The 14,904-nt window shown below is 34.7% G+C and overlaps 1 protein-coding gene across 3 annotated transcripts in view; it reads left to right on the top strand.

Moving 5' to 3' along the window:
- Positions 1-14,904, top strand: part of RPAP2 (RNA polymerase II associated protein 2) — an 83,609-nt gene that overhangs the window by 32,383 nt on the left and 36,322 nt on the right. For 2 of the 3 annotated variants that reach the window (XM_061183891.1, XM_061183892.1), the window contains exons 9-10: positions 2,626-2,708; positions 5,353-5,433. In XM_061183891.1, coding sequence (XP_061039874.1) covers positions 2,626-2,708; positions 5,353-5,433 — 164 coding nt within the window. The remainder of the gene's footprint in view (positions 1-2,625; positions 2,709-5,352; positions 5,434-14,904) is intronic. The other variant, XM_061183893.1, reaches the window with a different exon arrangement.

Genomic DNA, 14,904 nt, shown 5'->3' with positions numbered 1-14,904 from the left:
TTTTTTGTTTTGTTTGTTTGCTCATTCCTTAAGTTACTGAGAGAGATGGGCAAGGTGAGTTAAAATCTCTCAGCATAATTATAAATTGATTATTTTTCCTTTTAGTTTTGTGAATTTTACTTTTAATATTTTGAGACCATGATCTTGGGTGCAAATGTGAGATTGTTATGTCTTCCTGGTAAATCTAACCTCTTAGCATATGGAGTGACTTTGCTCTCCATTGATTTTATTTATTTATTTATTTATTTATTTTTGGCTTTACAAGATCTACTTTCCTGACACTTGCATTCTTTTATTAGTATTTTCAAGGTCTATCTTTTTTTTTTTAAATCTAGGTTGACAATCTTTGTCCTTTATGTGGAGAATTTAGTCCATTTACATTTAGTGTCATAATTGATATATTTGGGTTTAAATCTAGCATCTCACTTGTTGCTTTCTGCATGTCCCACCTGTTCTGTGTTCTTCTCTCCTTTCTTGCTTTCTTTGGATCATATATCATTATTCCATTTTTTGCCCTCTGTTAGCTAGTTTTTATACATTCTTTTACTGATCATTAATTGGTTTCCCTAAAGATTAAAAACTGAATCTGTGTCTTATTAAAATCTAAGTTAATACTTTTATTGCTTCCTGGACAATTAGTACCTTAGAAACTTTAATTCCATTTACCCCATCTTGACTTAACGTGCTCTGTTGTTGTGTATTTTTATAGATTGTTTATAGTCAGTATTAAGTTGGATTTATCCAATTAATTACTCTTTTACTGTTCTTCATGCCTTCCTGCATCTCCATTCTTTCATCTGGGATCGTTCGCCTTGGGCCTGAAGAATATCCTTTATTTCCATTAGTGCCAGTTTGCTAATGATGAATCTTCTCAGTTTTGTCAGGACATTCTTTATTTTACTTTCACTTTTGAAAGATGTTTTCCTGGACATTGAATTCTAAATTAATTCTAAATTAGTAGTTATTTTCTTGCAGCCCATTGAAAATACATATTCATTGTCTTTTGGCTTCCATTTATTTCTCTTATTTGAAAATACTGTTTCTTCCTTTAGCTACTTTTAAGATTTTTTTTTTTTTTTTGTCTTTGGTTACCATCAATTTTAGAATGCTTTGCCTAGGTGTGATTATATTTGTATTTATTCTTTTGGCTGTTGTATACTTAAATCTGTGACTTGATTTTTTTTTTTTATCAGTTTTGGAATATTCTCAGTTATTATCTCTTCAGGTATTGCTTCTGTCCCATTCTCCCTTTCCTCTCTACCTGGTACTCCAATTGCAGATACGTTAGTCTTTTTCACTGTATCTTCTGTTTTTTATATTCTCTTGTGCTTTGCATTACCCCAAGCCGGGGGGTGGGAGGAGAGGGGTGTGTGTCTGTGCTTCATTCTGGATATTTTCCAAATCAGTATTCTCTGTTCAGTCTTTTCTACTATGTTATTAAATCTATCCATTGAGTTCTTTTAAGTACTGTATTTTTCAGTTACTAGGAGTTTTGTTTGGTTTTTTAATATAGCTTCCAGTTCTCTGCTAAAATTTTCCATCTTGTTATTTTTCTTTGAATATATTCAGCATATTCTAAATAAGGTTGATAACTTCATTACATGGATTTCCTAGGGGTTGATTTCTATGAGCTAATGTTTCAGATTTTGATCATATTGTCTTGTTTTCTTATTGTTTTATTATGTGGCAAACATTGCATAATAAAAATTAGAGATAACTTGAAACCCAGGCTGATGTTATCTTCCTCTAGAACAGATTTGTGTTTGCTTCTGGCAGATGATTTGCTGGTCTAGTTCCCTGACCAGGAATTGAACCCGGGGCCCCCTTCATTGGGAGTGCAGAGTCTTACCCACTGGACCACCAGGGAAGTCCCCCCAAATCACTTTAATCCAATCAGTGATTAAGGTGATTTGAAGCTGGGCTTCAGTCCCTGCAAGAGCCAGTCCGTTTCCTCTTCATTCTTACTCCTGGAGTATGGTCCTTCTAAGTCCTGGTCTCAAGTTTGGGGTAGGTTGACAGTACCTCTTCCTTCTTGGCATGCCCTGAACTCTGAGGCTCAGGTTCTCATTATCTAAATTGCCTCTTCTGGAATTAGTCAGTGCCTTCTCTGGAATTACTTTCTCCAGAATCTCAGACCATAATTCTTTACTACCTTATTAGCTCTCTGATGCTTTCAAACAATCGTGGGTTTTTTCCCAGTTTTTTCAGTTTTTCAGCAGAAGAAGTGGTTTGAATTATCTTGTTTGCCATTTCTAGAAGTGGAATTTCCCATAATACATTTATAGTATTTGATAATTTTAGTCCTTTAATCTCCTACATTTATATAGCATTTAGCATTTTACAAAGTCTTTTTATATACATTTTCTCATTTAATAAAGAAGGTATTAGTATCCCTATTATACAGATGAGAAAATGCTCTCAAAAGAGGGCAGATGACTCAAGCAAGTTCATACCAGCCTACTGACTGAGCCGATACTCAAATTTAAATATTCTAATTCTGAAGTCTAATTTTTATTCTACCATACCACAGGTATAAACTTTTTGTGTTTTAATGTTTGTTGTTCTTATCAAAGAAAGAATGTAAATTTATGATTTTATTTTGCTTTGTTTGAAAATGTGATTCAGCATGATCCCACCTTTCCACTGATAGATTCACATTCTCAGAACCAGATTAGAAAACGCATCGTACTTGAAAAATTGAGTAAAGTGTAAGTATGTAATTATCATTCCATGTTTATAATATTTAAAAATTAATTTGGTATTTGTGGGTTCATAACTTATTGGTGTAATCCTTGAATTTTGAACAGAAGAATAATGTGTAAAGTTTACATGGATTTCGTCACCTGAGAAATTTAGATTTTTAAGATGTCCTACCAAAGAATGTTGAAATTGTTTTGTGTAGAAGACATAGAGACACATAATAAAGAGGAAGGTTGAAATTATGGGAGTAGAAAACCAAACTACCTCACTCCCATTTAATAATCTAGTGAAGTCAGGGAAAAAATATCAGAGCTAGACCCATTTAAATACTGATTTGTGGTAAATGTGTCACGTCAGTTTCACGTGTAAATAAGATTTTATAAAGGTTTAACGGTTTATTGACTTATTCTGTATACGTATTCATAGAACCATTTCACACACAGCAACTTGAGTTTTGTACTTTAGTTTTAAGCTTCCCGTAGTGGAAGTTGTTGTTCTTGTAATTAGCCCAGTGATAAATGACATTTGAAAATTGCAATCTTGGTTTCTCTTTCAAAAGGAGCTTGAAAACCTTTTTTTCAGAGGTGTGACGGCTGTCTTGAACTTTTCAACCAGCATTTTTTTTCTTCAGCAGAAAAGACAGAAAGGTGTTTTCAGTCATTATTTAAGGTCCTGTGCACGTGGAGAAGTCTAATTTTGTAGTAGTTCAAAAATAAGAAAAGCCTATTTTCTAGAAGCCATAGTATTTTGAACAGCTTACTTCTCTAAATTTTACATGTTAAATAAGTGTTTAAATTAATATTCATTGAATGCCTGTTATGTGTTAGACTCTTCATATATAATAAATCTGTTTTGTCTTTTACCTGCTCTTCATACTTGTACATTTGTTTCAGTTAAATATTATTTTAGACAACAGTGTAAGTCACCATCTGTCTGATTCATAGGATAAGAAAATATCAGTCCTTGATTTTAGTTACATAGGTTTTGAAAGTTGGGATAGATTAACTATACTAGCATGTAATTAGTAGGTAGAGATTTATGTGAAAATAGTTTTCTAGACTTTTTATCTAATGAAAGTACCCAGTTTTAAATTTAAGACCACATAGGCATGACATTGAAGGGATTCTGTTCCTTATGGGTTTTGGCTACAACAGAAGATACCAAAAGGAACCCTGCTAGAAGACCAAGTTATCGATTTTAGGGCAAGAACTAAATTTGAGAAGTGGTGGAATAATTTAAGAAGAAGCACAAAGAACACTGAAAACAAAATAATTATAGTGACATAGGGATTTTTTTGGTTGGTTGTTTATGAAAGCAGTTGAGTTTTTTCTCATTGTAAAAGTAGCACCAACTGTACAAAAAACTTTTAGAAAATCAAAGAACATGAAATATGCACTGAGTATTAGATGATATTAAGGAATTATTGTTAATTTGGTTAGGTGTGATGGTTTTATTATGATTATATACGAAAATACACTTGTATTTAGAGATAAATAAGGAATAATTTAGGGGTCAAATGACATGATGTCAGGGATTTACTTTAAGATATTGCAAAAAAAAAGAAGGAAGGAAAAATGAAGCAAATGTAACAAAATATAGGGAGGTTGAATCTGGGAATAGAAATATGGGGTTATTATTGTTACTGTCTCTATTTTGAAACGTGTTTTAAACTTTTATAATAAGTCTTTTTAAAAAGTAATACATGTTCATTCCAGAAGATTTAGGCTATAGAAAGTGATATAAATAAGGAAGCAAAAATCACCTGTAATCCCACCACTCAACAGTAACTTAATATTTTGATGTTTATCCCTGATATATATGTGGTATAGATGGTGTGTGTATATTCATTCCCTTTTGGTTCCCTCTGGTATAGTCTAAACCTAGAGAGAATGACATATGTTCGATATATACTATGTGTGATATGCAATTGCATTATAACATGTATGTTTTTATAAAAATGGAACAATACTACATATGCATTTTTCACTTAACATTTATCATGAATATCTTTCTACATTAAAAAAGATAGATTTATATTATTATTTTAAAGATTTTATTATTATATGGTTATATCATAATTTATTTAACCACCTATTGATGGACATTTGTTACCAGTTTTTCACTACTAAAAATATTTCTCCAATAACCATCTTTTTTATGTTTGATTATTTCTTTAGGATAAATTTTTTCATAGTAAAACTGTTGGGTCAAAGAGTGTCCACATTTAAAATATTAGTATATATTGTCAAATTGCTCTGTAGAAATGTACCAATGTTTACTCTTACCATAAGGACGTAATAAGAAATATGCCACACTCCCATATTGGACCATTTGGAGGGCAGTTCTTCTGGCCTGTGTTCTTTCCATTTATTTAATATTTGAAAGTAAAAAGGTAAGAAATACTAGAGACAAGAATATAGATGGCAGCCAAAATGATATTTTTGCATTTCAGTGCCTCATTCTGTAGCATAGGCTACAAAATAGAGTGTGGAGTTATTTTGAAATATTTCTTTATGACTTCTTACCAGTTATAACCTCGCTTAATTGTCTCCACCTCAGTGATTCCCTATGGAAAATCCAGACTTAGGCAAGACCCCCAGAAATGTATCTATATAATTATATTTTAAAGGAAATATAATTTTTTATTTTCAGATTGCCTGGACTTTTGGGGCCTCTTCAGATTACATTAGGAGATATTTACGCACAACTTAAAAATCTTGTCCGAACTTTCAGGTTAGTGTTAATATTAGGATTTTCCTTCTCAGTTATTTTGACTTTATGTAATTGCCTTGCAGAATCCATAGTAGACTAAGTCATGAAGAAAGTAAATGAGTTACCTTCATTGTCTTAAATCTAAATACTGTTTTATTTTCTCTTCCACTAAACAACATTACTTATATCTTTTGTTTTCTTTTGTTTTTGTTTAATTTTTATTGTAGTTGATTTACAGTGTTAGTTTCAGGTGTACAGCAAAGTGAATCAGTTATACGTATACATATATCCACTCTTTTTTAGATTCTTTTCCCATCCCTGTGCTATACAGTAGGAAGGTCCTTATTAGTTATCTGTTTTATATGTAGTAGTGTGTATGTGTCAATCCCAATCTCCCAATTTGTCCCTCCCCCTCCAGCTTATATTTTTTGTTAAATGCAACCCCTTATTTGCTCAAACCTTGATATGTTTAGTTTTGGATAGTTTATTTATGGAATAGCCTAAAATTAAGAAGGAGAATATCTGAGACACAAAGGTGGTTAGTCAGTGACATCTTGGATTTTAGTGAATTAATAAATATATATCAGATGACCAGCACTATGGACAATACACAAGAAGATTAATGCCCACCCTCGAGGAAGAACTCCTGTGAGAAGACAAGGTGAGCACAGACAGCAGTGCAAAACAGTGGATAATTTAGCTTTGAGTAGTGTGGAACAGACTTAAAGTGATAAGACAAGGACAGGAAAATAGAGAATATCAATTACGAAGTGGAGCAGTTGGGATTTTTCTGCAACTATCAAGGTAAAAATATTCAACAGGCTAAGACGAGGTTCTCTACTAAGAAGCATAGAGATAGGCCTCTAAATACGTTATTAGTAGAGGTGTACCAAATACACATTTTGGCCCAATGCCAGTGACCCAAAGTTAAATTAGTATTTGTGGCTAAAGCCAGATAGCACCAACATAGGATGAACTTCTAGGGTAAAAGAATCATTTCATCCAAAAAATCAATAATTATTATAGTTTATTGCCAACTATAGTAGTAAGATTTTTAAAGTTTACAATTATAATACAGGAACAATTTCTTGGCACTGTCAGCAATTAGATTTCTCTTGCAGTCCCTGAATTGTACATAGGTAATACCAAATAGATATACACTTTCAACCAGCACATTTGAAAACATCACTAACCTTTTTGAGTGCCACAAAGTAATTCAGGAAAATGTTTTCCAATAAATTATTTTAATAGGAACTAGGATTCAAAGTTTAGGCATGTCTCAAAAATTCTTCATCTTCAGCTACTGAAAAGGATTGGTTGTAACACTTTATGTTTGAATCTTCAGCCTTCATAGACTTAAGACTATATTAAGACATTCTTGTAGAGTTGTTTACTGTGACGTTTTACTAAACAAAATGTGTTTGGGGTATCCTAATTTTCTCTAACAGGTTTGTCTTAACATCTTAAAAATTATTTTGATTAGAGATTATATTTGAATTATTGCCCATCTGTTATTTACATAGTTTAGGTATTTTTCCATCCCATGGTATTATGAGGTAACATTATTTTTAATTCATCATCACAAGGTGTGAAGAATTCCCCAATAGGATGTTTTCTTGAAAAATTTATGACTTAAATGGAAGTAAATAACTGAAATTTAAATACAGCTCTTAAATGTTATTTTCTTTAATGTTATGAATGATAGTACATGATACAGTTCTGCAAAGACTGAATTATGATAAATCTAATCTCTATTATTTTGTCTTACATTATTTGAATATTTATAAACATTTTTTCCAAGGTATAGTGTTCTTGAGGAAGTTATCTATTTAATGTATGACATATTTGTATTAACTGTCAATCTATTTTGCTAAATAACTGAAAATATTTACTAATTCTTTTATGTATAAAATTAAGTTTTCATAAGCCACATTAATTACTACAGCATTTTACTCTTGTATTGACTGATAAAACAAGCACATAAGAACATTTTCACTCCATTTCATCTAGAATGTTTATATTTGAAAGTGAATGTTCAGGGAATAACAATAAATCTGAATGACATGATTGTGCTAATTACTGACATTGTTACACTCATTGGATGTCATGGTAACTGCAATCACAAGATCATTGATCACACACAAGTTTAAGAATGCCAGAAATCATGCTCAGATTGGCCTAGGCCTTTGGAAGACTGACTAAATGCTTTGCTAAAAGGAGGGTTTGGGCCAAATACCAAGACCAAAGCTGAACTTCTTTGCATTTCTATTTAGTTAGGAAGAGAGAGACACTTGTTTTTTAGGTCTGGGTCGTATACCTGTCACAAAACCATGCATCCAAAAGAAAACAAAAGTGTTTTTCAACTGTCTACACTGATGATAAAGTTTGAATAGATATGCACAGTGTGGAAGCACTGAAGTTTAGGATCTGTTCAGGATTTATTAGAAAGTAAATATCATATTAAGAAAGGTTAGCTGAGGGAAGATGAAGACCAGGTGCTACTCTGTTTCATTGATTTTTAAAGGACTTGTTACTCAATTTCTTGCAGACAGTGTTTATTTAATCACCATTCTGAGCAAACTGGTAAAGTCACTGAAGACACATTAGATGAAATATTAGAATAAAGCCTTTGATCTTGAACTACAAATATGAATTTTGTACTTCATTTTTTACCCCACTCATTTAGAATGGATGAACAAGTGATTCAACTTACTCTGCCTATATTTTCGAAAGCTGTTTTTCTATCTAATTGTATGTTTTCTTTCTTTTTTTTTTTTTTAACTATTCTGAGGTTCTCAGAACTTACTAGAAACCCATTGGAAAAAAATGGCTACAACTGCAAGATTGCCACATTATTACTTTCATGTGCCCTAGAAATTTAGGTATTTCAGGTTGGAAACCACTCACTGTCCAGGCTATTTGTTATTTTGGTCTTTTGAAGCAGCCCTGGTAATAATGTTTAGTCCATGTCAATACATGTATTCAATATAGTACTTATTATCTACCGGACTGTGCTTGGCACTTTACACATTTAATTTCCAAAAAATAGTGGTATTATCCTCATTTTACAGATGAGAGATGAGAGATTAAGTAATCTCAAATCACACAACTAGTAGTTGGGTTTAGACCCCAAATCTAAGTCGAGAGGATAGATCTTAAGTGGCCTCACCAGAGAGAGAGGGAGGGAGGGAGGGAGGGAGGGAGGAAGGAAGGAAGGAAGGAAGGAAGGAAGGAAATGGTAACTCTGTGATGGAAATGTTAATTAGCTTGATTGTGGTGGTCATTTCACATCGTATACATATATCAAAACATCAACTTGTGTACCTTAAATATATAAAATTACTATGTGTCAATTATACCTCAGTAAAGCTGAAAAAAAATTTTTTTATAAATTTATTTTATTTATTTAATTTTGGCTGCATTGGGTCTTCTTTGCTGGGTGTGGGCTTTCTCTAGTGGCAAGCGGGGGCTACACTTTATTGCGGTGCGTGGGCTTCTCATTGTGGTGGCTTCTCTTGTTGCGTAGCATGGGCTGTAGGCGCGTGGGCTCAGTGGTTGTGGCTCATGGGCTCTAGAGCGCAGGCTCAGTAGTTGTGGCACACGGGCTTAGTAGCTCCGTGGCATGTGGGATCTTCCCGGACCAGGGCTCGAACCCGTGTCCCCTGCATTGGCAGGTGGATTCTTTTTTTTTTTTTTTTAATAAATTTATTGTTTGTTTTTATTTTTGGCTGTGTTGGGTCTTCATTGCTGTGCGCAGGCTTTCTCTAGTGGCGGCGAGAGGGTGCTACTCTTCATTGTGCGCAGGCTTCTAACTGCAGTGGTTTCTCTTGTTGTGGAGCACAGGCTCTAGGTGCACGGGCTTCAGTAGTTATGGCTCACAGGCTCAGTAGTTGTGGCACGCGGGCTCTAGAGTGCAGGCTCAGTAGTTGTGGCACACAGGCCTAGTTGCTCCGTGGCATGTGGGATCTTCCCGGGCCAGGGATCGAACCCGTGTCCCCTGCATTGGCAGGTGGATTCTTAACCACTGCGCCACCAGGGAAGCCCTGGCAGGTGGATTCTTAACCATTGCACCACCAGGGAAGCCCCTGAAAAAAAAATTTTTTTAAGGAATCTATTGGTTGTCTCGGTAATTATTAGTATTAAAGATTTTCTTTTTAAAAAAAGTAATTTCATTTATCACCACTCTAGACCCCAAGTAAGAACTCTACTTGAGAGGATTCTGTTACCTGTGCCTTCTGTGACACATAAGCTAGCCAAGACAAGAGGCACAGTGTTCTTTAGTTTAGTAAGAGGTAGCCAACAGACTGCAGAAATGAGGAGACTCAAATGTCATTTTCCTTTTATATTTATAAACTGTTATTTTATCACCTTTTTCTGTCATTCTTACTATGTAAGTATAAGTTTTTTCAAGTTACTTTCTGCATTATTTACACTAAATTAAAATAAAGCCTAGATGAAACAATATGATGTGTGGGATTTGCTTCATAATTATCCAGGTTAGGGTGATGTTGAATATGAAGTTGTATAGATGAAACATGATTGACCAGGAGTTGATAATTGTCAAAGTTATGATAACTATATGGGAGTTGATTTTATGTTCTATTTTTATATATGTTTGAAATTCAACAAGTTCTGCAGAAATAAGCCAAAAAATTCTTCTTTGTTTTGGTGTAGTGGATGCTATATATAAAAACGTTGTTGTTAAGTTATTTTTGAAAATATTTACTCTTTAGTACCTGCAAGTCAAAGTCTATAGCTTTAATAAAAATTGCTTAAATTGACTTTGCTGCTTTTTAGCAAAATGTCAGTTACAATACAGAAAGACCTCTGGTAAGAACGCGTTTTGGGGTCTTCAGATTGTGGCAGGACAATTTTAACAGGTATGTGACCATAGGCTAGGTCTTCTAGGTGAAGTCTCTGGGAAAACGCCGTATTGATGACAGTGACTAGTGTTGGGAGATCTTTTCAATCAATACTGGTGGTGGGAGAGTTGACATAAATAACCATATCTTTCTCTTTGAAATGATAATCAATAATAGGAACTTGTAGAACAGTGATTCTTAAGCCAGTTGTGCATCAGAATTACCTGGGGAGCTTTTAACAACTGCAGATGTCTGGCTCCACCCCTAGAGATTGAGTTTCATTTGGCTGGGGTTGGGCTTAGACATTAGTGTTTTTCAGAAGCCCCCCAGGTGATCCTAATATTCAGCCAGACTTGAGAGCCTGTTAGAAGTAAACATGAAGCAGCTTTTTCAGCTCTTTGAAGAATCTTTCCCCAGTGAATAGAGCTGTGCTTTCCACTGAATTGCATCATAGTCATTTATCTGGAATGTTACATTGATTTACCTGTCATAGTGGTTCCATCAGAAGCTGCTTGGTAATGATTCACTGTTGTCACTGTTGAAGCAAGATATTTTTCTGAATATGATTTGAATTAAAATTGTATTTTGACACACAAGTCCTTTTTAAATTTCATCAGTGATGACTCAGTGTATTTTTTCTAAATCTGTATGGAATTTCCAATTATATTTTGAAACTGTGCTTTTAAAATGTTTTCTATCAAATATTACTGTTTTAATTTTTGAATTATCACTCAGAAAATAGTTAAGTATGATAATTTAGCATCTGTGCTTGAAATTATTTTGGCTCAGCAAAAGGGGAAATATGATAGCAGGTAAAAATTTTGCTGTTCTGCCACTTAAAGTACTTTGAAGTGAAAGCAGAGATCTTGTGTTTTCCCCAATGCCTGAAATGGTAGCATAGAGCAGGCACTCACTAGATTTTTTTCTGAACGAGTAAATAAATTCATGAAATCTTAAATTTTTCTTGGCTTTGGGAGATTTGAATATAGAAAAGGAAATTCTATTTAACTGTTTTTGACATTTTTTTTTTTCTTACACGCTTACCCTTCTTTGGCCTTTTTTGGTTATGTGCTAGATTCTGTTTTAGTTGCTACAGATAAAACAGTGAACAAAATGAAAAAAAATCCTTCTCTCATTAACTATTCTAATGGAGAGGGTATGTAAAATTTTAAAGACAATATGTGTGTTATTATGTGGTGATATACCTTTTTCCCTTTCCCAGTTCATTCTCCTCCTTTTCTCTCCAGAAGCAGGGAAAAAGGGATGGTACTAAGGAGGAAGATGTGATTTTTAAATAGGCTGGTTAGGGAAGACCTCATTGAGAAGGTGCCATCTGTATAAAGACCTAACAGTTGGTGAGGGAACAAGCCATGTTGCTATCTGTGAAAATATATCAGACAGGGAACAACAGGTGCAAATGCCCTGAAGCAGAAGCAGGCCTGGTATGTTCACAGAATATTAAGGATGCTGGTGAGGCTGGAGAAATGAGCAGAGGCAAAGGTACAAAGAGATATGGTCAGAGAAGTAAAGGGCAGGGAATGGCTATAGTATAGTTATATAGTCCTTGGAGCCATGGTCATTCTTTGACTTTTACTCTGAGTGAGATGGAGAGCAGTTTGTGGATTCTGAATAGGGGAAGGATGTGATCTGACATATTTTTAGCAGTATCACTCTGTCTGCTGATTTGAGAATTGTAGTAGATGGTCAGAGGCAGGAAGACCGTTTAGATGCTGTTTAGGATGTTGTTTCAGTAATCTAGGCAAGAAATGACGTTGACCAAGGTGAAAGTAGTGGAGGTAATAAAAAGCGATAAGATTTTATTTTGAAAATAGAACCATCAGGATTTGATGACTGATTTGACATGGGATATGAAGAGAGTCGAGGTTACCCACCAAATTTTTGGCTTGAGCAGCTGGATTCTAGAAGGATTGGGTAGCCATTTACTGAGATGGAGATACCTACAAGAGGACCCAGTTTGCGGGGGAAGATAAGGAAATCGATTTTGGCTATACTAAAGTTTTGAGATGCCTATTAGACATTCAAGTGGAAATGAAGGTAGATCATTAGATATAGAAGTCTGTAATTCAAGGAAGAGGTACAGGCTAGACATAATAAATTTAAGAGTTGTGAGCACATAGTTATCTAATATTTAAAACTATGAGATTGGATGACATCACCAAGGGAATGAGCACATATAGAGGAGAGGAGAGACACAAGGGCAGAGGCCCTGCGGTGATCCAAAATCTCAGAAGGAGTGCCAGTCAGAGGGGAGGGGAATCAGGCGAGGGGAAACCAAGTGAAGAAAGTGTTCCAAGGAGAAGGGAGTGATCAACTGTGTCAAATGCTCCTGGTAGATTAAGGTGGGAACTGAGAAATGTCCATTGGATTTGGCAACATGGATGTTGTTTGTACGTTTAATCCTCACAAGAACCCTGTAAGGGAGGTAGTACTATTGTCCCCATTTTACTAAATTAAAAAAAAAAAAGTTTCAGTGGGCTTCCCTGGTGGCACAGTGGTTAAGAACCCGCCTGCCAATGCAGAGGACACGGGTTTGAGCCGTGGTCCGGGAAGATCCCACATGCCGTGGAGCGACTAAGCCTGCGAGCCACAACTACTGAGCCCGCATGCCACAACTACTGAAGCCCACTCACCTAGAGCCTGTGCTCCGCAGCAAGAGAAGCCACCGCAATGAGAAGCCCGCACACCACAACAAAGAGTAGCCCCTGCTCGCCTCAACTAGAGAAAGCCTGTGCGCAGCAACAAAGACCCAATGCAGCCAAAAATAACATAAATGAAAAAAAAAAAGTTTTACAGCCATTGAATGTGTCCAATGTAAAACACTACTAATGACAGATCTGAATATTGAACCCATATCTGTCAGACTCTTTAACCACTATACTGTACTTGCTTTTTATATCATATAGACTTTTAACTATGGAAACATTTGTAGACATTTTAACTATGGAAAAAATTCAGAGTAATGTAACAAAGATACACATATTCTCCACTCAGAATTAATAGATTTTAATATTTTATTAGATTTGATTAAGACATACATTTTTAAATAAAATAAATAAAATGTTATAAGTTCATTCATTCAGAGAAAATTAATTGAATCTCTTCTGACTCTTATTCTGGGCACTTGGAATAAATATGTGAAGAACACAAAGATTCCTGCCCTCAGCCCAGGCAAAACAGATAATAAACAATAACTATGTTAGAAGGTGGTAAGTGGTACGAGGATAAAGAAAAATATATAGCAGGATAAGGAAAGTCAAGAGTTTGGGGCTGGGAGGTGGAGGGAGTTGCACTTACTAATAGTGTGACCCAGGTAGACCCTACTGCAAAGGTGACATAAGAAAACTTATCTATCATTCAGGCAGATGGAATCACCAATGCAGAACACCTAAAACATGAAGTCCTCTTTGTCCTCTTCCCCAGTCCATTCTCCTTTCCTCCCAGAAGCAACCAGTACTGTGAATTTCGTGTATATCTTTCCAGTCTTTGTTTTTATACTTTTAGTACATATATTTGTGTCCATAAATATGAATATTGTCTGTTCTTGATTTGTATAAATAATGTCATACCATACTTGCTTTCATTCAAATTATGATGAGCAAAATGTGTAAGTTTAGTTCATTCATTTTAACAGCTATTTAGTATTCTATAAAAATGCCACGATTTATCATTTTTTATATTATAAGCAGTGTCACATCAGACATCTTCATATACATTTCCTTATGCATAGTGAGAGAGTTTAAGGTTTATATTTAGAAGTTATTCATATGCATTTTCAGTATTATTAGATATTGCTAAATTGATTACTCACATCAACAGTGTGTTAAAAGTAATATTTCTTCATGTCCTTACCAACCCTTGGTATTGTTAATCTTTTCTTTTTGCCAATGTAATGGAGTGAATTATTTTTATATTAATTTCCCGGATTAATAGTGAGATTGAGCTCCTTTTCAAATGTTTACTGGCCATTCGATTTTCCGCCTCTGTAAATTGCCGCTCATGTCCTTTGCTAATTTATTTATTGGCTGGTTTTTTTTCCAAAGACTTTATTTAAAATCAGTTTTAGGTTCATAGCAAAATTGGGAGAAAGGTACAGAGATTTTCCTTATGCCCCCTTCCCCCACACACGTAGCCTTCCCCGTTAAAACCATCCCCCACCAGAGTCATACATTTGCTATAATTGATGCACCTATGTTAATGACATCATTATCACCCAGAGTCCATAGTTCACTCTTGGTGTTGTGCATTCTATGGGTATGGACAAATGTATAATTACATCTATCCATTATTATAGTAACGGAGTATTTTCACTGACCTAAAAATCCTCTGCACTCCACCTATTCATCTATCCTCCCTTACCTCACAACTCCTGGCAACCACTGATCTCTTTAATTAATTAATTAATTAATTAATTAATTAATTAATTAATTAATTATCTATCTAGCTAGATAAATAAATAAATAAATAAATAGCTAGCTAGCTATTTGGCTGCGCCGGGTGTTAGTTGCCGCATGCAGGATATTCGTTGCCGCTTGCAGGATCTTTAGTTGCAGCATGCAGGATCTTTTAGTTGAGGCATGAGGGCTCTTAGTTGTGGCATGCCAGTTCTAGT

This window comes from Eubalaena glacialis, chromosome 3 (genome assembly GCF_028564815.1).
Source record: "Eubalaena glacialis isolate mEubGla1 chromosome 3, mEubGla1.1.hap2.+ XY, whole genome shotgun sequence".
In the NCBI taxonomy this organism is placed as follows: domain Eukaryota; kingdom Metazoa; phylum Chordata; class Mammalia; order Artiodactyla; family Balaenidae; genus Eubalaena; species Eubalaena glacialis.
The sequence above is the reverse complement of the archived record's forward strand: the minus strand, read 5'-3'. Positions and strand labels throughout refer to the sequence as shown.